The 20,406-nt window shown below is 44.4% G+C and overlaps 2 protein-coding genes across 3 annotated transcripts in view; one reads left to right on the top strand and one right to left on the bottom strand.

Annotated features, from left to right (window-relative positions):
- Positions 1 to 6: 6 nt before the first annotated feature.
- DNAJC9 (DnaJ heat shock protein family (Hsp40) member C9) lies at positions 7 to 13,247 on the top strand. The gene is made up of 5 exons (XM_069753344.1): positions 7 to 275; positions 4,757 to 4,897; positions 6,319 to 6,573; positions 9,664 to 9,750; positions 9,832 to 13,247. The coding sequence occupies exons 1-5, from the start codon at positions 93 to 95 to the stop codon at positions 9,952 to 9,954; spliced, it is 789 nt and encodes a 262-aa protein (XP_069609445.1). The 5' UTR covers positions 7 to 92; the 3' UTR covers positions 9,955 to 13,247.
- Positions 13,248 to 15,076: 1,829 nt separating this feature from the next.
- FAM149B1 (family with sequence similarity 149 member B1) overlaps positions 15,077 to 20,406 on the bottom strand; it is a 60,869-nt gene continuing 55,539 nt past the window's right edge. For both annotated transcript variants that reach the window (XM_069753340.1, XM_069753341.1), the window contains exon 15: positions 15,077 to 15,966. In XM_069753340.1, the coding sequence (XP_069609441.1) occupies positions 15,926 to 15,966 (41 nt within the window). In that variant the 3' untranslated portion in view covers positions 15,077 to 15,925. The remainder of the gene's footprint in view (positions 15,967 to 20,406) is intronic.

Below are 20,406 nucleotides of genomic sequence, written 5' to 3'. Positions count from 1 at the left end.
GCTGCTCTCTTCTAGACGCGCCAAAATCCGTCACGTGCGAGTGTTATTATCCCGGGCTGGTGCTGCGCGCTCTGCTCCTCCTCATCATCATCATGCCGGGCCTGCTGGACGACTGTGAGCGCCACTTCGGCAGCTCGGACCTGTACACCGTCCTGGGGGTGAGGAACGCGGCGGGAGAGGCGGAGATTCGCCGCGGGTATCTGAAAACCTCACTAAAGGTGCACCCGGACCGGGTAACGGAGGAGGAGAAGGCACAGGCCACGGTCAAGTTCCAGGTGAGGCAGGGCGGCTCCGCACTCGGGACCACATGCAGGTTTAACAGTCTCTAAAGGTACCGTCACACTAAAACGACGCTGCAGCGATCCAGACAACGATCCGGATCGCTGCAGCGTCGCTGTTTGGTTGCTGGAGAGCTGTCACACAGACAGCTCTCCAGCGACCAACGATCCCGAAGTCCCCGGTAACCAGGGTAAACATCGGGTAACTAAGCGCAGGGCCGCACCCGATGTTTACCCTGGTTACCACCGTAAACGTAAAAAACAAACAAACACTACATACTTAGCTGCCGCTGTCTGTCCCCCGGCGCTCTGCTTCTCTGCACTGACTGAAGGCGAGGGACATGACCAGACACCGGGAATGTGAGTATGTAGTGTTTTTTTTTTTTACATTTACACTGGTAACCAGGGTAAATATCGGGTTACTAAGCGCGGCCCTGCGCTTAGTAACCCGATGTTTACCCTGGTTACCAGTGAAGACATCGCTGAATCGGCGTCACACACGCCGATCCAGCGATGTCTGCGGGAGATCCAGTGACGAAATAAAGTTTCAAACGATCTGCTACAACGAATGATTCTCAGCGGGGTCCCTGATCGCAGTAGCGTGTCAGACACAGCGAGATCGTAAGGATATCGCTGGAACGTCACGGATCGTGCCGTCCTAGCGATCAAAGTGCCACTGTGTGACGGTACCCTTAAGGTACCTTCACACATAACGATATTGTTAACGATATCGTTGCTATTTGTGACGTAGCAACGATATCGTTAATTAAATCGTTATGTGTGACAGCGACCAACGATCAGGCCCCTGCTGGGAGATCGTTGGTCGCTGAATAAAGTCCAGAACTTTATTTCGTCGCTGGATCTCCTGCTGACATCGCTGGATCGGCGTGTGTGACACCGATCCAGCGATGTCTTCACTGGTAACCAGGGTAAACATCGGGTAACTAAGCGCAGGGCCGCGCTTAGTAACCCGATGTTTACCCTGGTTACCATGCTAAAAGTAAAAAAAAACAAACACTACATACTTACCTACCGCTGTCTGTCCTCCAGCGCTGCGCTCTGCACTCCTCCTGTACTGGCTGTGAGCCGGAAAGCAGAGCGGTGACGTCACCGCTCTGCTTTCCGGCTCCCAGACAGTACAGGAGGAGAGCAGAGAAGCAGAGCGCAGCGCTGGAGGTCAGACGGCTGTAGGTAAGTATGTACTGTTTGTTTTTTTTTACTTTTAGCATGGTAACCAGGGTAAACATCGGGTTACTAAGCGCGGCCCTGCGCTTAGTTACCCGATGTTTACCCTGGTTACCGGCATCGTTGGTCGCTGGAGAGCGGTCTGTGTGACAGCTCTCCAGCGACCAAACAGCGACGCTGCAGCGATTCGGATCGTTGTCGGTATCGCTGCAGCGTCGCTAAATGTGAAGGGGCCTTTACTCCCAAACTTTCTTTTACTGGTTAATGACAATAAGACACAATGCGGTACAGGGACTACAAACGTGGCGGGCGGCCAGGGGGAGGCGCAGAGGTGGCGGCCAGAGGGAGGCGCAGAGGCGGCGGGCGGCCAGAGGGAGGCGCAGAGGCGGCTGGCAGGCGGCCAGAGGGAGACGAAGAGGCGGCTGGCGGGCGGCTAGAGGGAGCGGCGAAGGACGTTATGTAGAGCAGGGGTGTCAAACTGCATTCCTCGAGGGCCGCAAACCGTGCGTGTTTTCAAGATTTCCTTAGCATTGCACAAGGTGCTGGAATCATTCTCTGCAGGTGATTACATTATCACCTGTGCAATACAAGGAAATCCGGAAAACATGACCTGTTTGCAGCCCTCGAGGAATGCAGTTTGACACCTCTGATGTAGAGGGTTACATGACTGGCTCTCATCAAATGCATCAGACACAGATGGGGGGAGGCCTCGCATCAGATAATAATAATTAATAATAATTTTTATTTATATAGCGCCAACATATTCCGCAGCGCTTTACAAATTATAGAGGGGACTTGTACAGACAATAGACATTACAGCATAACAGAAATCACAGTTCAAAACAGATCCCAGGAGGAATGAGGACCCTGCTCGCAAGCTTACAAACCATGAGGAAAAGGGGAGACACGAGAGGTCCATCAGATGTAGCAGACACAGATGGGGAGGAGGCCTCGCAGCAGACACAGATGGGGGGGGGGGGAGGCCTCGCATCAGATGTAGCAGACACAGATGGGGGAGGCCTCACATCAGATGTAGCAGACACAGATGGGGGAGGCCTCGCATCAGATGTAGCAGACACAGATGGGGGAGGCCTCGCATCAGATGTAGCAGACACAGATGGGGGAGGCCTCACATCAGATGTAGCAGACACAGATGGGGGAGGCCTCGCATCAGATGTAGCAGACACAGATGGGGGAGGCCTCGCATCAGATGCAGCAGACACAGATGGGGGGGGAAACCTCGCATCAGATGCAGCAGACACAGATGGAGGAGGCCTCGCATCAGATGCAGCAGACACAGATGGAGGAGGCCTCGCAGCAGACACAGATGGAGGAGGCCTCGCATCAGATGTAGCAGACATAGTTGGGGGAGGCCTCGCATCAGATGCAGCAGACACAGATGGGGGGGAGGCCTCGCATCAGATGCAGCAGACACAGATGGGGGGGAGGCCTCGCATCAGATGCAGCAGACACAGATGGAGGAGTCCTCGCATCAGATATAGCAGACACAGTTGGAGGAGGCCTCGCATCAGATGCAGCAGACAGATGGAGGAGGCCTCGCATCAGATGTAGCAGACACAGTTGGGGGGAGGCCTCGCATCAGATGCAGCAGACACAGATGGAGGAGGCCTCGCAGCAGACACAGATGGAGGAGGCCTCGCATCAGATGTAGCAGACATAGTTGGGGGAGACCTCGCATCAGATGCAGCAGACACAGATGGAGGAGGCCTCGCATCAGACGTAGCAGACACAGATGGGGGAGGCCTCGCATCAGATGTAGCAGACACAGTTGGGGGAGGCCTCGCATCAGACGTAGCAGACACAGTTGGGGGAGGCCTCGCATCAGATGTAGCAGACATAGTTGGGGGAGACCTCGCATCAGATGCAGCAGACACAGATGGAGGAGGCCTCGCATCAGACGTAGCAGACACAGATGGGGGAGGCCTCGCATCAGATGTAGCAGACACAGTTGGGGGAGGCCTCGCATCAGACGTAGCAGACACAGTTGGGGGAGACCTCGCATCAGATGCAGCAGACACAGTTGGGGGAGGCCTCGCATCAGACGTAGCAGACACAGTTGGGGGAGGCCTCGCATCAGATGTAGCAGACACAGATGGGGGAGACCTCGCATCAGATGTATCAGACACAGATGGGGGGAGGCCTTGCATCAGATGCAGCAGACACAGATATACACAGACTACAATATATACAGGGCGAGGGAGAAGCAGCAGGGGACCTCACTTGGACTAGTCACTTAAGATGCATAGTTCAGTCACTTTGTATGTTTACAGTGAAACTCCGCATAATTTCAGAGTAATAACATGGCTGCATTAATGCAGGTTAATTTTGATTCGGGTAGCTTAAGCTAATGGGCCTTGTCAATCAGATGAGACTAAGAAAAGTTAAAATTTGGAAATGCCTTAAAACTCTGCCAGTCACCTATATCCCTTTAACTTGGGCATCCTTTAGATCAGACCTGGGCAAACTGAAGCCCGCAGTCCAGCCTGTGGACAGAGAACGCTGAAGTGCTTGAACGGTGGTCCATGAGCCGCACCATGCTCTTGCCTGCCACTATCCACATTGTCTGGATGCAGACATTGGTGGAGGACGGCGCTGCCAGCTCGATATTCCACCAATCGGCGTGTCAGAGAGCAGATGCGATGATGTCATTTCATTGCATCGGCCGAGCACTGGGGGAATGGGAGCGAAATAAGTATGTAGTGTTGTTGCTTTGTGTTTGAGATGTTTACATGTATGTGGGAGTCTGTGTGGGGGCTTGTGCTGTGCATACAGGGGGCCGTGTGGGGGCTTGTGCTGTGCATACAGGGGGCCGTGTGGGGGCTTGTGCTGTGCATACAGGGGGCCGTGTGGGGGCTCGTGCTGTGCATACAGGGGGCCGTGTGGGGGCTTGTGCCATATTTGGGGAGGCTGTCTGGGGGCTATCAGCATACTTAATTTTCCTCAATATAAAGTAATACAATTAATATCAATATAAAATAATTGTTCGGCCTCCACAACAGTTGCGGTCTCTCAGGTGGCCCCTTGGGATAGTTAATTGTCCACCCCTGCTTTAGATACTTCAGTGGGGCACAAGCTGCAGCACTCCACAAAGTTCCACAACTTATGGTAATTGACTGGCCTCCTCTGATCATTAATGAGCAGACTCCCATCCACAGCACTTTATATTCTGAATGGATTGGGCACTGATGATTGTGTGTGTGGGACAGCTCTTCCATGTTCTGTCAGTGTTCTTTTTATTATCCTAACCTAAAGTCCTCTATTTCTGTGTGCAGGTACTTGGAAAAGTGTATTCAGTTCTGAACGACACAGACCAAAGAGCTTTGTATGATGAGCAAGGAATTGTCGTTGATGAGTCGGACACAGTCTCCCAAGACCAGAACTGGGAAAAGTACTGGCACCTGCTGTTTAAGAAGGTATTGTTACCCATGGTTTCTCTCTGTAAAGTATATAATCAGTATTGTGCAAGTCTTGCTTGGATGGTGTTCAATCCCATCATTTTTCATCAAGCACACATGATTTATAATAAGTAATATGTAATGGAATATGCAGCACTATTATGTTGCTGAATTAATAATGTCAAAAACAGACATCGCCTATTATTGTTACCTTAATGCATTATGGCAAACGGCTAGGACACAATATGATTTACTAATATGTGGAGTCTGGGGTCACCACTGATACTGACCGTTGCTATATTTGCATAGTACAACACAGAAATGAAGGGGCTCTTTATTAGCCCATTTGCTAATGTCTGGAGATCTGTGTGGGTAAAAATAAAAGCACTTCAGGGGTGTTAGGCTGTGTGCACACGATGCAGATTTGGTGCAGAATTTTCTGCATAAAATCTGCACTAAGGCTATGTGCACACGTTCAGGATTTCTTGCAGAAAATTCCTGAGAATTCCGGACATTTTCTGCAAGAAATCCGCAAGAAAACCGCATGCGGTTTTGCCGCGTTTTTGCCGCGGTTTTTTTCGGACACTTCCCAATGCATTTTGGAGTGGGAAATCCGCAAAAAAAACCGGAAAATTAATGAACATGCCGCGTTTTTTGCCGCGATGCGTTTTTTTCGCGGAAAAAAAACGCATCATGTGCACAAAACATGCGGAATTCATTCTAAATGATGGGATGCTTATTGTATGCGTTTTGCGGTTTTATAGCGTTTTTATCGGAAAAAACCGCAACGTGTGCACACAGCTGTAATCTGCATCTCCTGGCAGAATCCGCAGGTGCGTTTTTTACCAATGGATTTCTATTATGGAGGGGTGCAGAAACGCTGCAGAACTGCACAAAAGAAGTGACATGCACTTCTTTGAAATCTGCAGCGTTTCTGCGCAGATTTTTCTGCACCGTGTGCACAGCTTTTTTTTTTCCACATTGATTTACATTGTACTGTAAATCACAGTGCAGTTCTGCAGCGTTTCTGCTGCAGAAAAATCTGCTGCAGTTCTGCACTAAATCTGCATCGTGTGCACATACCCTTACTGATTCAGGGGCAGCACGGTGGCGCTGTGGTTAGCCTTGCAGCGCTGGGGTCCTGGGTTCTAATCCCACCCAGGACAACATCTGCAAGAGTTTGTATGTTCTCCCCGTGTTTGCGTCGGTTTCCTCCGGGTTCTCCGGTTTCTTCCCACATTCCAAAGACATTCTGATAGGGAATCTAGATTGTGAGCCCCATCGGGGACAGAGATGATAATGTGTGCAAAAATGTATAGCGCTGCGGAATATGTTAGCGCTATATAAAAATAAAGATTATTATTATTGTTTGCACAATATTGCCTACACTTTTAAGGTCTTTGCATATAGAATGAACAATATCCTATTTTTTATTTTAGATCACTGTAGAAGACATAAAAGAATATGAAAAAAAATATAAAGGCTGTGAGGAGGAACGAGCTGATATAATACAAGCTTATATGGACTTTGAAGGAGACATGGATAACATAATGGGCTCTGTTATTCTTGTGGAAATTGATGATGAACCGAGGATCAAGGATATTATTCAGAAAGCTATTGATAAGAAAGAGGTTCCAGCTTATGATGCCTTTGTGAAAGAATCCAAAAAGAAACGTGAACGGCGCAAGAAAAGGGTGAGACCCAAAATATAGAATGGTAGCACCAATACGCTGAAAATTTTAGGCATAGCCTGACTGATGTACTGAAATATTATTTCATGTTTCTTCAGTGCCAAGCATTAATTCTCTCATGACTGCATCTATTTACTTGCCAAATGTCTTACCTGTCTCTTCAAGTAGAAGTCATGTAAGCAGAATGTAACGCTGACGTCCAAAGACTTGGGCCGCTCCATATTGGTCACTCCACGTAGTAAATACAACTGTCGCTAGCTTGTGTGCATGATGCAGTTGCTGTTGTAAAATATTTAGTTTTTATTAAAGGAAATTCCCAGCTAAAACGCTTATCTATCGCATAGTTTCAGGTCCCACATCAGGCGATGGTGTCTGCGGTCATGAGACTTGGGGAAACAGCTGACCAAATATGCCCTGCTGTTTTTTGTAACTTTAACTGAAGTGTATGGAAGGTGGGTGGGGTACCTCTACTTCCTTCTTAAGGTACCGTCACACTAAGCGACGCTGCAGCGATACCGACAACGATCCGGATCGCTGCAGCGTCGCTGTTTGGTCGCTGGAGAGCTGTCACACAGACAGCTCTCCAGCGACCAACGATGCCGGTAACCAGGGTAAACATCGGGTTACTAAGCGCAGGGCCGCGCTTAGTAACCCGATGTTTACCCTGGTTACCATCGTTAAAGTAAAAAAAACAACTACTACATACTTACCTACCGCTGTCTGTCCCCGGCGCTCTGCTTCTCTGCTCTGGCTGTGAGCGCCGGGCAGCCGGAAAGCAGAGCAGTGACGTCACTGCTGTGCTTTCCGGCCGCTGTGCTCACAGTCAGTAAAGGAGGAGTGCAGAGAAGCAGAGCGCCGGGGACAGACAGCAGTAGGTAAGTATGTAGTGGTTGTTTTTTTTACTTTAACGATGGTAACCAGGGTAAACATCGGGTTACTAAGCGCGGCCCTGCGCTTAGTAACCCGATGTTTACCCTGGTTACCAGCGAAGACATCGCTGAATCGGCGTCACACACGCCGATTCAGCGATGTCAACGGGAGATCCAGCGACGAAACAAAGTTCTGGACTTTCTTCCCCGACCAGCGATATCAGAGCAGGGGCCTGATCGCTGCTGCCTGTCACACTGGACGATATCGCTAGCCAGGACGCTGCAACGTCACGGATCGCTAGCGATATCGTCTAGTGTGACGGTACCTTTAGATATAGGACCCAGACATGGGACCCACAAACCATATCTTGTGGATGTGCTATGAATGTCTTAGATTGAGCCTTTAAAGCTCTATCAAAAAGGGCTGTTGAATATTTTGACAAACATGGACAATGAAGCACCTGTACAAATGGACTAAGGCAAGTCAAATCTAATTTATAAATCAATACATTTTTATTAAATCAGTCAATAAACATTGGAGCCTTTTGTCAGTCAGTGCAAGGAAGGGGGGCCATTACAGCCGCTTCTCTCAATACAGAGCGTTGACTGAACCTGCGTCCGCTCCGCCCCTATGATTGGAATCCGAACTCTGCCAGAACAAGTAAGGAACAAAGTTAATTTCCTCCCGGCAGCGCGGGTCTAAGTGCCGGGCAAGTTCACAACGCTATTATCCTGCAGATTAATACCATATATGCAGGTTAAAGGGAACCTGTGACCCCCAAAATCGAAGGTGAGCTAAGCCCACCGGTATCGGGGGCTTACCTACAGTATTTTGTAATGCTGTAGATAAGCCCCCGATGTATCCTGAAAGATGAGAAAAAGAGGTTAGATTATATTCACCCAGGGGCGCTCCCGGTCCGATGGGCGTCGCGGTCTGGGGCCTCCCATCTTCATAGGATGACGTCCTCTTCTGCGTACTTTGTCTGCCCTGTTGAGGGCTGAGCAAAGTACTGCAGTGTGCAGGCGCTGGGTCTCTTTGACCTTTCCTGGCGCCTGCGCACTGCAGTACTTTGCTTTGCCCTCAACAGGGCAGACAAAGTACACCTGCGCCGGAGCCGCAGCGTGAATACAAGAAGAGGACGTCATCGTAAGAAGATGGGAGGCCCCAGACCGCAGCGGGACCTCCCCTGGGTGAGTATAATCTAACCTTTTTCAAACGTGCAGATACAGGATTTGGTATGGGCAGTAGTGGGCCTTGAGCTGAAGTGCCGTGTCATCAGGAGCCCTGTCCCCATGAAGTCTAATCTGCAGGCATCATGTTATAGAACAGGTTGATATATAATTTTGTGAGAAAAGATTCAGTATGACATCTCTAATTATTTTACCTCTGCTTTCTGCAATTATTTTTTTCCACTGAATGGTCCTACAAGTGACTAAGGCTGGTTTCACACTTGCGTTTTGATCTGCAGCGTTTTAAACGCAAACGCATTTAAACGCATTTGGTGCAAAAACGCGTTTAAACGCTGCGTTTTTTAGGCGCATGCGTTTTTGCATGTTTTAACGCAAACGCGGTAACCCTAGGGATCCTATCCCAAACTCTCACACACACACAAACTCTCACACACACAAACTCTCACACGCACAAACTCTCACGCACAAACTCTCACACACACAAACTCTCACACGCACAAACTCTCACACACACAAACTCGGTTAGGATCCCTTAGGGTTAGGGGGTGGCTTTATCAGTGTGTATTCTTGTGTTTTTCTATAAAAACGCATGTGCTTAAAAACGCATGCGTTTACATAGACATCAATACGTTTTTTTGCCGCAAAAAAACGCATGCTTTTTTGCCGCAAAAAAACACCGCTAAAATTACTACATGTTGCATTTCTGCAATACAACGCATGCAGAGAAACGCATGTGTTGCAAAAACGCGTCAAAACGCATGCAAAAAAAGCATGCATTTTTAATGTTAAGTATAGGGGGAAAAAAGCATGTGTTTTTTTTTGCGTTTTTTTTAACGCAAAAACGCAGAAAAAAAAGCAAGTGTGAAACCAGCCTAACTGCTTTCTTTTTCTGAGAGTGCATACAGCGAGAGCTGCCACCCACTGGAAAAAAATAATTGCAGACATGATTTCAGTTCATTGTGGGATGGCACCATGGCTTCATCAGCATGTAGTGAGGGGATAGAGCGCTGATAACAAGTTATTTTTATTGCAGGCTCATGAAGAAGCTGCGGAAGCTGAAGTATTAAAGAAAGAAATGGGGCTTGATGATGGAGAGGATAATTTAAAAGCTTTGATGCAAGTAAGAATGTATCTATATCATCTGATTTCTTATTACATTACTTGTCTAACTTTTTATAGCTGATTGTGTTTTCCCTTTCAGAAAAGGCAGCAGGATAAGGAGAAGGAGTTTGATGGCTTCATGGCACAGCTGGAAGCAAAGTACTGCAACAAAACCAAAAAAGGAGGGAAAAAGCCTACAACATCAAAAAAAGGAAAAAAGTGATTTTAAAGGGTCAAAAAATGTCCATTCCCAGTGTTTTTTGTCTTGAATTATAAATGTATTCTTTGAGGAGGTGGCTCTGCAGTCCTGCAGATGTATGCTGCAGTATGAGATGCTACTATTCCCTCTGATCAACTCTTTTGGCCAAATTTTAGTCAAATTTAATACATAGCCAAGGAACACTTTTCAGTACACAGATATGTATTCCCTAACTTATAATAAATATTTTTTTTTTCCTTAAAATCTGTCACCATGATTTAATTTTCCAAATGTAGCTTTTTCCAAAACAAGTCCAACAATACCGTTACACTATTGAATGGATATGGAAATGAGGCTGAAGAGCTTTTTGTAGAGCTGAAGCCTCTGTCACTCCAGCTCTATTCCCTGCCAGTACCGCTGTCTGCTTTGCCTGTAGTTGCACAGCATTGACTGTCAGTCAAGGAGAGAGGGACGCAAGGACTAGAGCCGGAGTGATGGAGGCTTTAGATGTACAAATAGTTCAGCCTCATTTACATATCAATAAAAGCTCTGATTTCTCAGTAATAGAGGAACAGACTGGCCATATACAGGTATGGTTGGACTTGTCTTTGAAAGCGCTACATAGTAACATAGTAACATAGTTAGTAAGGCCGAAAAAAGACATTTGTCCATCCAGTTCAGCCTATATTCCATCATAATAAATACCCAGATCTACGTCCTTCTACAGAACCTAATAATTGTATGATACAATATTGTTCTGCTCCAGGAAGACATCCAGGCCTCTCTTGAACCCCTCGACTGAGTTCGCCATCACCACCTCCTCAGGCAAGCAATTCCAGATTCTCACTGCCCTAACAGTAAAGAATCCTCTTCTATGTTGGTGGAAAAACCTTCTCTCCTCCAGACGCAAAGAATGCCCCCTTGTGCCCGTCACCTTCCTTGGTATAAACAGATCCTCAGCGAGATATTTGTATTGTCCCCTTATATACTTATACATGGTTATTAGATCGCCCCTCAGTCGTCTTTTTTCTAGACTAAATAATCCTAATTTCGCTAATCTATCTGGGTATTGTAGTTCTCCCATCCCCTTTATTAATTTTGTTGCCCTCCTTTGTACTCTCTCTAGTTCCATTATATCCTTCCTGAGCACCGGTGCCCAAAACTGGACACAGTACTCCATGTGCGGTCTAACTAGGGATTTGTACAGAGGCAGTATAATGCTCTCATGTGTATCCAGACCTCTTTTAATGCACCCCATGATCCTGTTGCAGCTGCTGCCTGGCACTGGCTGCTCCAGGTAAGTTTATCATTAACTAGGATCCCCAAGTCCTTCTCCCTGTCAGATTTACCCAGTGGTTTCCCGTTCAGTGTGTAATGGTGATATTGATTCCCTCATGCGCATATAAATAGTTTTGGAAGTGAAATCCTGCTGACATTCCTTTTTTCTCAGTATGTAATCTTTTTGCAAATTCTTCAAATTAGCACATGTGGTTCTTGAATTTTGGGCAAAGCTAGGATAAATTTGCTTAAAGGGAATCTGTCACCCCAAAAATCGTATATGAGATAAGGCCACCGGCATTAGGGGCCTTGATAGTAGGACATCCTCATAAACTGAATATATGCCTGTGAAGGTTTTGCCATTATCACTCGATTCTTAAGGATAACTGCTTTATGGAGCGCCCTATATATTTGTTTCATGAGGTATCGTATCTCAGACCAGACATTGGTTACCTGACATGATGTTTATGGTTTAGGAACTATTAAACCAGGACTGCCCTCTGCCATCACCAGTTGGGAAGAAAAGTTCATTCATATGGCTTCATCTTATTTACATTCAGAACTTCTAAAGTATTGAATTATATTGCACACTTACATTATTTTTTTTAAATGTTGTGCTTTCAAGGGAGTCGGACCCTAAAAAATAGTGATCGCACTAGATGGGTGTCAAGCATACCTTTCTTAAGGGTTTTAGCAGCAGCTTTAGTCAGAATGTGAAACTTTCATTTTGTACATGCTGCATTCCCAAAGGCCATCGAGAATCACACGTCACTGTTTCGCAGTCCAGACCATGATGTGCGGACTGGCAGCAGGTCTTGTGATCCAAGCACTACAGCCAAAGGCATATATGAGGCTGCAGAGTTCGGGTCAGGAAGCCTGCTGCCAGTGCGTGCATCATGGTTCGGATGTGGACTGCGAAACACTGAAACCCGCTGAAGTGCTCTTTGCAGTAAGCGCTCTTTAACCCCTATTTTTGCTAATAAAGGGTTTTTTTTCCATGAACAAAGTTAATTTTAATCAATATTTTCATTTATAAAACTGAGTAATAATTTCCTCAATTATATGCGTTTAAAAAAAAATAAAAATCCTTTGTTGAGAATCTTATAAATGTGCCCCTGCTGTGTACTGTGTAATGGCCGTATCTGACCATACAGGGACATGGTCTGATCATACCACAGCTCCTGGGGAGGAAGCAAGAGTGTACAGACAGGACAGCATGGGGTTGCAAATGATATTTGAGGTAAAACATTTTTTAAAACTGGCAGTAAAATGTTTTGCCTCATAAAAAGAATCTGCTGTGATTATCTCAGCACAGGAACATTTTTTTTTTTCCCCAAGTATCCAATTGTGGTACTTCTAGTTATTCCAATATCTGTTTTTGTTTGTGCGAAAATCCCCATAAGGGCTCCTGGTTGGCCACTGAGGAGTGGGAAGGGGTTGTTCAGCACTTATTGAAAAGAGTCAAGCGCACGTTAGCATTAGTTACTAAATGAATAACACATGCCAGATTACGCTATACACATTAATGCAGCTGCTAAAATCCTACAAAGTTAGTTTAAATGTCTGTACACCTTTCCTTTCGAAAGCAGTCGTTCTTAGACAGCACTGCTGACTGGTTGATCCATTTGATTAAAAGTGATCTTGTAGTCAAAGGTGCGCTAAGTACACACTGCTTTTGTGGCCGCTGTCCGTTGTATACACCCTCCAGTGGTGATGATTGATTGCTGTGACCTCTGTCCCACCATCGGTATCAATTTTAAAAATCTTTACACTTGTACCCCTGCTATACAGAGGTCAAATTATCACACTTTTGGCCTCCACATAAGTGCCCTTAACTTACATTTTACCAAGTTGATCATGTAAAAAGCAATTCTTATGTGGACCTCGTTGAGTTTTTTTTTTCCTTTATTTGTGAATTTGTTGAATTTTTTGCTGTCATAACTTTGTACCGTTACCTATGCAAGAATCTAATTATCCCTCTCCCCCTCAATGTTTGGCAGTTTGCTTGTTTGTTAAACTTTTCAAAAAAATATTGAAAACGCTTCTTCTGATTTTTACTTTGTATATTTAAGTCCAAAAGTACATGTCGTAGCAAAACTGGTGCAAAAAAAAGTGATTGCCTATGGCATCTATTCCAATCAGATGCTATTATTTTAAACCAAATTTGAATGGTAAAGAAAACTACGTCCAGCATCCAAACTATCTTCTTTAAAAGCCATGTTGGTAGCTTGGGTGGAGGGGGGCCCAAAATCTTTCACCCCTTCCAAGGTTATTAATAATCCACAGCAGTCTGTTTAGCCTTTGCTGGCTTGAATAAATAGGGGGACACTGCGCATCTCGTGAATTCACCAGTAAAGGCTGTGAGCCGTTACTAGCCTGGGAACCTTTTGGGATATTGCTCCTTTTCCCAGATTGACATCAGTCCCCAGCAGTGGAATTTCCCTTTGCTGGTTATGAAAATTACATGGCAGCCCATGCAGTTTTTTTTTTTTTTTTTGTTCAATCCTTCATTTTACACAGCTGCTGCTGAATACAACTCACATCATTGTCGCCTGGTAGTGCCCATCTCAGTGTGTCCCAGGAGATAATCATGAGAGCTACCTCAACAGCCTCTGCCTGGGATTAGCATGAACTGTACCGCTTCTTCCCAGGCGCTGCTACGTGTCCCCTTGATGACACACGTAGGTCATCTGCACATTTTGTTCATTCTGATAAACTAAGTAGTATGTGGGTTTTTCACAAGGAAACACGGTCCGTGTGAAAAACTTGATATGTGCACACCACAGTAGGTGTGCGTGTGTCCATACTTGTGGGCCTTAAACCAGACGTGTGAAGGAGGCCTTAGGCTATGTGTGCACGTTGCAGCATTTTCTGCACAAAATATGCATCTCCTGGCAGAAAACGCAGGTGCAGATTTGATGCGTTTTTTTTATGTGTATTTTGTGCGTTTTTGTTGCGGATTTCATGTTTTTTTTTTTACCCCTATGGATTTCTATAATGGAAAGGTGCAGAAACGCTGCAGATCCGCACAAAAGTGACACTCCTTCTTTCAATCCGCAGCGTTTTCCATGTGGAATTTTCCGCACAATTAGCACAGCATTTTTTTTTTTCCTATTGACTTACATTGTACTGTACTGCGGATCTGCAACATTTCTGCGCGGGGAAAAACTCTGCGGATCTGCATTAAATTCGCATCGTCTGCACATAGCCTAAGACCTAAATGTGGCTCGTGACCCTCTCTTAAAGCTCAATGTGGCTCTCAAGGTTAGCAAACTTGGGTCCAACAGATCTAGAGACTGTTACAGAAATTAAAAACCCTATATCAGACTAATCTATTGCTTCATTGGGGGATACAGGAAACCTTGTGTATGCTGCTGCCACTAGGAAGGTTTTAAATTTTCATGTGTCACTCTGCAACCTTTATGTCTAAACATAGCCCCCTGTCTTGCCTTGAATGTTCCTTTACCAAATCTTTATACTCAAAGGGGTTGTCTACTCTTAGGATAGGTCATTAGTATTGCATCTGGTGGGGTCTGACCGCTGGCATTCTTCCACTGATGAGCGGTTTGCGGCTATGCTGGAGAAACTACCCCGGTACAGTTGTAGAGGTTATTTTTTTTGCGCAAAGTTTCTGCACTAAATCTGCCACATAAGAACATCCCCTTAATGCTCCAGGAGTACATGAGCCTTGTTATAGAATGCTGCGGGAGACACAACTCAGCCAGAAACTAAAAAAAAAACAAAACTTAAGGAACCTCAAGAGCAACAGCTTCTCAAAGTTGAACATAATATGGAATAAATATGGACCTGTAGGCATACATGAGACCATTTTTCAAGACGGACATAATACACATCAAACATAATACAATAAATATTAAAGTATTTATTAGGTCATAAAAAAATACATATTTACACAAGGCTACAACGCAGTCCATGAACAAAAACCTGGTTAAATATGGCAAGCTATTAGGTATTGTGCCAGCTCCGACAGTCCTGCTGATCTCTGAAGATGTGACATGGTTGTGATGAGACCTGAGAGCATGGCTGGTGCTATAGACACATGCTGGTCCTTCCAGCAGCCGGGTCTATGAAATAAATGGTAAAGTGCTCTGATGGCTGCACACTTATTAGTACAGTGCATCTATGGGCACATCACTAATTTCCCACAGGCGCATATAATCCAAGCAGAATGTGAACAGTGTCTTAAAATAGAAAACCTGCATTCAGGCCTAGGTTTTAGGATTTGTATACCCACCCTAAGTGCTTGAGACCCACATACCCGCCACCAAGAGTCTGAATTGTGGCATCCTGGCGTCCCGGGACAAAGGATATCAGTGGTGAGAAGGATCCAGGCGGTTGGATCTCGGAGTCGATCCTTTTGTCCTGAGTGAGCACTGCCGATGGATGGATTGTGGATTCTGGCAGCAGCTCTTTAATGGAGAAGACAGGAGCGATTAGATGAGCCCAACATTCCTGTGTATGGGGAGATGTGTGTGGAAGTCTTATGCTAATAAAGATTGAGATGAGCCATTTCTTGCATAGATAATTTTACTTGCTGTCAATGGTTTCCATAATGTATAGGTAAGTGATCACACGTCCATTCTTAAGCTGTAGGGGCCGATAAGGATCCAAAAAAAAAAAACCCATTGGTTGTGACCGACTGATGTAGAAGTTTGGCATCTTTTGCATTAGTTTACACATTAGTCTGATACTGTCCTCATCGGTTATGAAACTTCATCAGAAAATGCAGTGGGGTTCCTAAACACAAAGGGGGGGAGGGGCACAAAACTTTATCAGCAAGTTGAATATGCATTTTATTTCAAAATTCATGTATTTTGTGCACGAATATGTATTTTTAGTTGGTTTTCAACCACATTACATCAGCTCACCGACTTTTCATGTCCTAATGGACATATCGCCTTATAATTAAGACATGAAAAGCCAGTGAATCTTCACCCCCGGGCCATGATTCTGGGGCTACCACTGTCTCACAGCATTCAATGCCCCGCTAACAGAGATATAGCACAGGGAATTGAGCACCATCGGTGTTTTGCAGCAGCTCAATTAACTCATTGCATGCCACAGTCAATTGAGACCACAGCATGTCAGGAGTATGACAGAGTGAGACCATTCCCTCCATTGTCCCTCCTGTAGCACCGATAGTTTGGCATAGATCAAAAACATCTAGATTGTGCCTGGGGTACGGTCTATTAGGCTGCCTGGCTGTATAAGGGTACAGTCGTATTTTTTCTCCAAATGCTGTCCCTAAAAAAATAAAAATAAATAGTGCATGCTGTTTCTTGTGAAAGGTAAAGAAAAAACAAATAGTAATTGGGGATCCTAGTAATCGTATCAATATGTTATCATTTGCTATGGATAGAGAATGCAAAAAAAAAAAATGTATATACCCCAAAATGGAAAACTTGACAAATACAACTGATCTTGCTAAACAAAAGCCCTCTCATACAACAATTTCTGTGAATTTTTTTTTTGTGCAGTTAGCGTGTGTGTATATCAATATATACATTTATTACAGACCTGTGTGCTGCAGCTTGCTGTGTAACGTGCGGTATTTATTTAGATTACTTCTATAGCATCATTAATTACTTACATACTTAAATTATTAATTACAGACACCATCAGTAAAGATCTATAACCATTACCTATAGATAGGTATATTACATAGCAAGCTGCAGCATGCTGTTCTGTGATGAATCCATCCGGATCACTATGTGATTTCTCTGGTCCTTTTGTTCAATCTGATTGGATGATTTATGACCAAATCAAGGTAGAACTTTGATTTTGTTTTAAATCACCTTAAAAGATGGTTCATAAAAGAGTGAAAGGGGGCTGGAAACTGAACTATCTCCTGCTGGATTTACCATAGAACAAACAGCATTCTGCAGCTCGCTATGCTATGTATAAACATGCCAGGCAAAGCACAATATTAATTACACCCAAGTAGCACTTCAATAAGTAGAAAATTCTAGTGCTGAGAAAGGTGTCAATATCTTTTAAAGGGAGTGCATCATCAGAAAATGACTTAGTTTAAACACTGATCTTGTGCTACATGTAATTTTTAAAAAAATTGGTAATGTTTTTTCCCCATATTAAGAACTGTATAAAAAAAAAGTAATTATTTTTACAGTGGCCACTAGGGTTGTAGACTCATTGTTCCTGTTCTTTCAGGAAGAGTTTTCAGGAGGCTCCTTATCATTAGAGGCAGGATTACAATAACAGGTAACGCCTCTGTACACAGCTGATAATCTGTTGTGATTGGTGGGTACGGTCTGTCACAGCTGACCCTCCTCCGCCTTCCGTCACATTGACCTTTGAGCAGACTCATTAGACATTTACGTTCAAAAGATAGTGTTGAAATCCAACTTTATAATAAAAAGCCCCCATGGCAAGTGTGAACATTGCAAGGTTTCTTTTAAATGATTAATACTTAGGCTATGTGCACACGTTGCGGATTAGGCTTAGGAATTTCTGGTGCGGATTCCGCCTCTCCTAGCAGAAAACGCACCTGCGGATTTGTCGCAATTGTGCGTTTTTGCTGCGGTTTTCTTGCGGATTTGCTGCGTTTTTTACCCCTGCGGTTTTCTATAATCGAATGGGTACAAAAACGCTGCAGATTCACAGAAAAGTCACATGCTACTTTTAAACCGCACCGGATTTTCCGCAAAGTGTGCACAGCATTTTTTTTTTCCTCATTGATTTACATTGTACTGTAAAACAATTGCGGATCTGCAGCGTTTCTGCACCGCAAAAAAACGCTGCGGATCCGCAGAGAATCCGCAACGTGTGCACATACCCTAACTGATATGTAAAATAAAAATGCCCCCAAATTGTCAAAATACATTAAATGCAAAAAACATTCTCATGAAGGACATAGCTCAAATTTTCACTACAAGTAAAATTACGGTAATTAGATCCCACCAATCAGTGCGTCTTGTATAAAAGAAAATACTATGATAAAAATAAAAAACTACCTACATTAAAATGGTACAAGGTTTTTTTGGGGGGTTTTGTTTTTTTTTTGTACAAAAGTAAAATTTGTCTGTTCTAACTTTTGTGGATCTCCAAATTCTCACCAGCTAAGACGTCCAAACTTGTACTTCATAGTATGGATGAAACCACAGATCTATCTTCTCTCTGGCTTCTAACAGGACAAGCAATCACAAACCTCTCCGGCTCCCTGACAATGTTACAAGAATTCATATCTGCGTCTAGTCATATGGTGATTAAAGGGAATGTCCCACAAACTACAGTGCAATCAATAGATCTTAGTTTTATTCCAAGTTCCACATTGGATGCGTTTAACCCCTTCTAGTTTTTTCCTCCCCTTATTCCAAGAGGCATAACTTTTATTGTTCTGTACAAGTATCCATATGAGGACTTGCTTTTTGCAGGACGAATTGTACTTTTGAATTACACCATTTACAATATCATGTGTTGCAGCGGAAAGCGGGAAAAAAAATTCCCGGTGCGTCAAAATTGCACAAAAAAGTACAATTCCAATATTGTTTTTTGGGGTTTTGTACTTGCAATGTTCATTAAACGGCAAAACTGACCTGTCCATATGATTCTCCAGGTTAGTACAATTACACAGATACCAAACAAGCATAGTATAAAAGAAAAAAACAAAATTTTAGTTGTGTTGCTATTTTCCAAGGCCTGAAACGTTTTCAATTTTTGAGATAGGGGGTTGTGAGGAATGATTTTTGGAGCCCCAAAGTAACGTTTTTAGTGATACCATGTTAGGGTAGATACAATGTCTGATCGCCTTTTATTATACGCAAACAAAAAACGTTCTGACTTTTCAATTTTATTTTTCTTGTTACGTCATTTACCGATCATAGTGATTTATTTTATAACTTGATAGATCGGACTTTTACAAACGCAGCAATACAATATACAGAGGGTGAAATAAGTATTGAACATGTCACCAATTTTGTAAGTAAATATATTTCTACAGGTGCAATTGACATGAAATTGTCATCAGACGCCGGTAACAACCCATCCGATCCACACAGGAAAAGAAATCACAGCATAGATGTCCATAAATTAAATTATGTACAATAATGAGAAATGACACAAGGAAAAAGTATTTAACATATTTACTGAAATATTCCTATGTTGCAAGGATGGGTTGTTACTGATATCTGGTGAGAATGTCATGTCCATAGAACCTTTAGAAACACATTTACTTAAATACCGTATATACTCGAGAACAAGCCAAGATTTTCAGCCCATTTTTTTGGGCTGAAAGTCCCCCTCTCGGCTTATACTCGAGTCATACTCGGGGGTCGGCAGGGGAGCGGGGGGTGTGTAATTATACTTACCTGCTCCTGGCGCGGTCCCCGCAGTTCCTGCTTCTTCCAGCGCTGCATCTTCTTCCTGTATTGAGCGGTCACATGGTACCGCTCATTACAGTCATGAATATGCGGCTCCACCTCCAATAGAGGTGGAGCCGCATATTCATGACTGCAATGAGCGGTAACTGTGACCGCTCAATACAGGAAGAAGATGCAGCGGTGGAAGAAGCAGGGACCGCACCAGGAGCAGGTAAGTATATGGGGAGGGGAGCGCTGCACGATATTTACCTGCTCCTTGTTCCGGTGCGGCTCAGTCTCCAGCATCCTCTGGCTGTGACGCTCAGGTCAGAGGGTGCGGTGACGTAGTCAGTGCGCGCCCTCTGCTGAGCGTCAGTGCTGGAGACGGAGCCGCACGAGGAGTAGGTAAATATTGAAAGCGCCGGCGTCCTGAGCGAAGAGAGGTGAGTATGTGATTTTTTTTTTTTATTGCAGCAGCATTATATATTGCACAACTTTATAGAGCATCTATGGGGCAATAATCAACGGTGCAGAGCATTATATATGGCACAGCTTTCTATGGAGCATCTATGGGGCCATAATGAACAGTGCAGAGAATTATATATGGCACAGCTTTATATGGAGCATCTATGGGGCCATAATGAACGGTGCAGAGCATTATATATGGCACAGCTTTATATGGAGCATCTATGGGGCAATAATGAACGGTATGGAGCATCTATTTTTATTTTTGAAATTCACCGGTAGCTGCTGCATTTCCTACCCTAGGCTTATACTCGAGTCAATAAGTTTTCCCAGTTTTTTTTGTGGCAAAATTAGGGGGGTCGGCTTATACTCGGGTCGGCTTATACTTGAGTATATA

The sequence above is a fragment of the Ranitomeya imitator genome, chromosome 2 (genome assembly GCF_032444005.1).
Source record: "Ranitomeya imitator isolate aRanImi1 chromosome 2, aRanImi1.pri, whole genome shotgun sequence".
NCBI classification, from domain to species: domain Eukaryota; kingdom Metazoa; phylum Chordata; class Amphibia; order Anura; family Dendrobatidae; genus Ranitomeya; species Ranitomeya imitator.
Note: the sequence above shows the minus strand (reverse complement) of the source record. Positions and strands in the feature narration are given on the sequence as shown.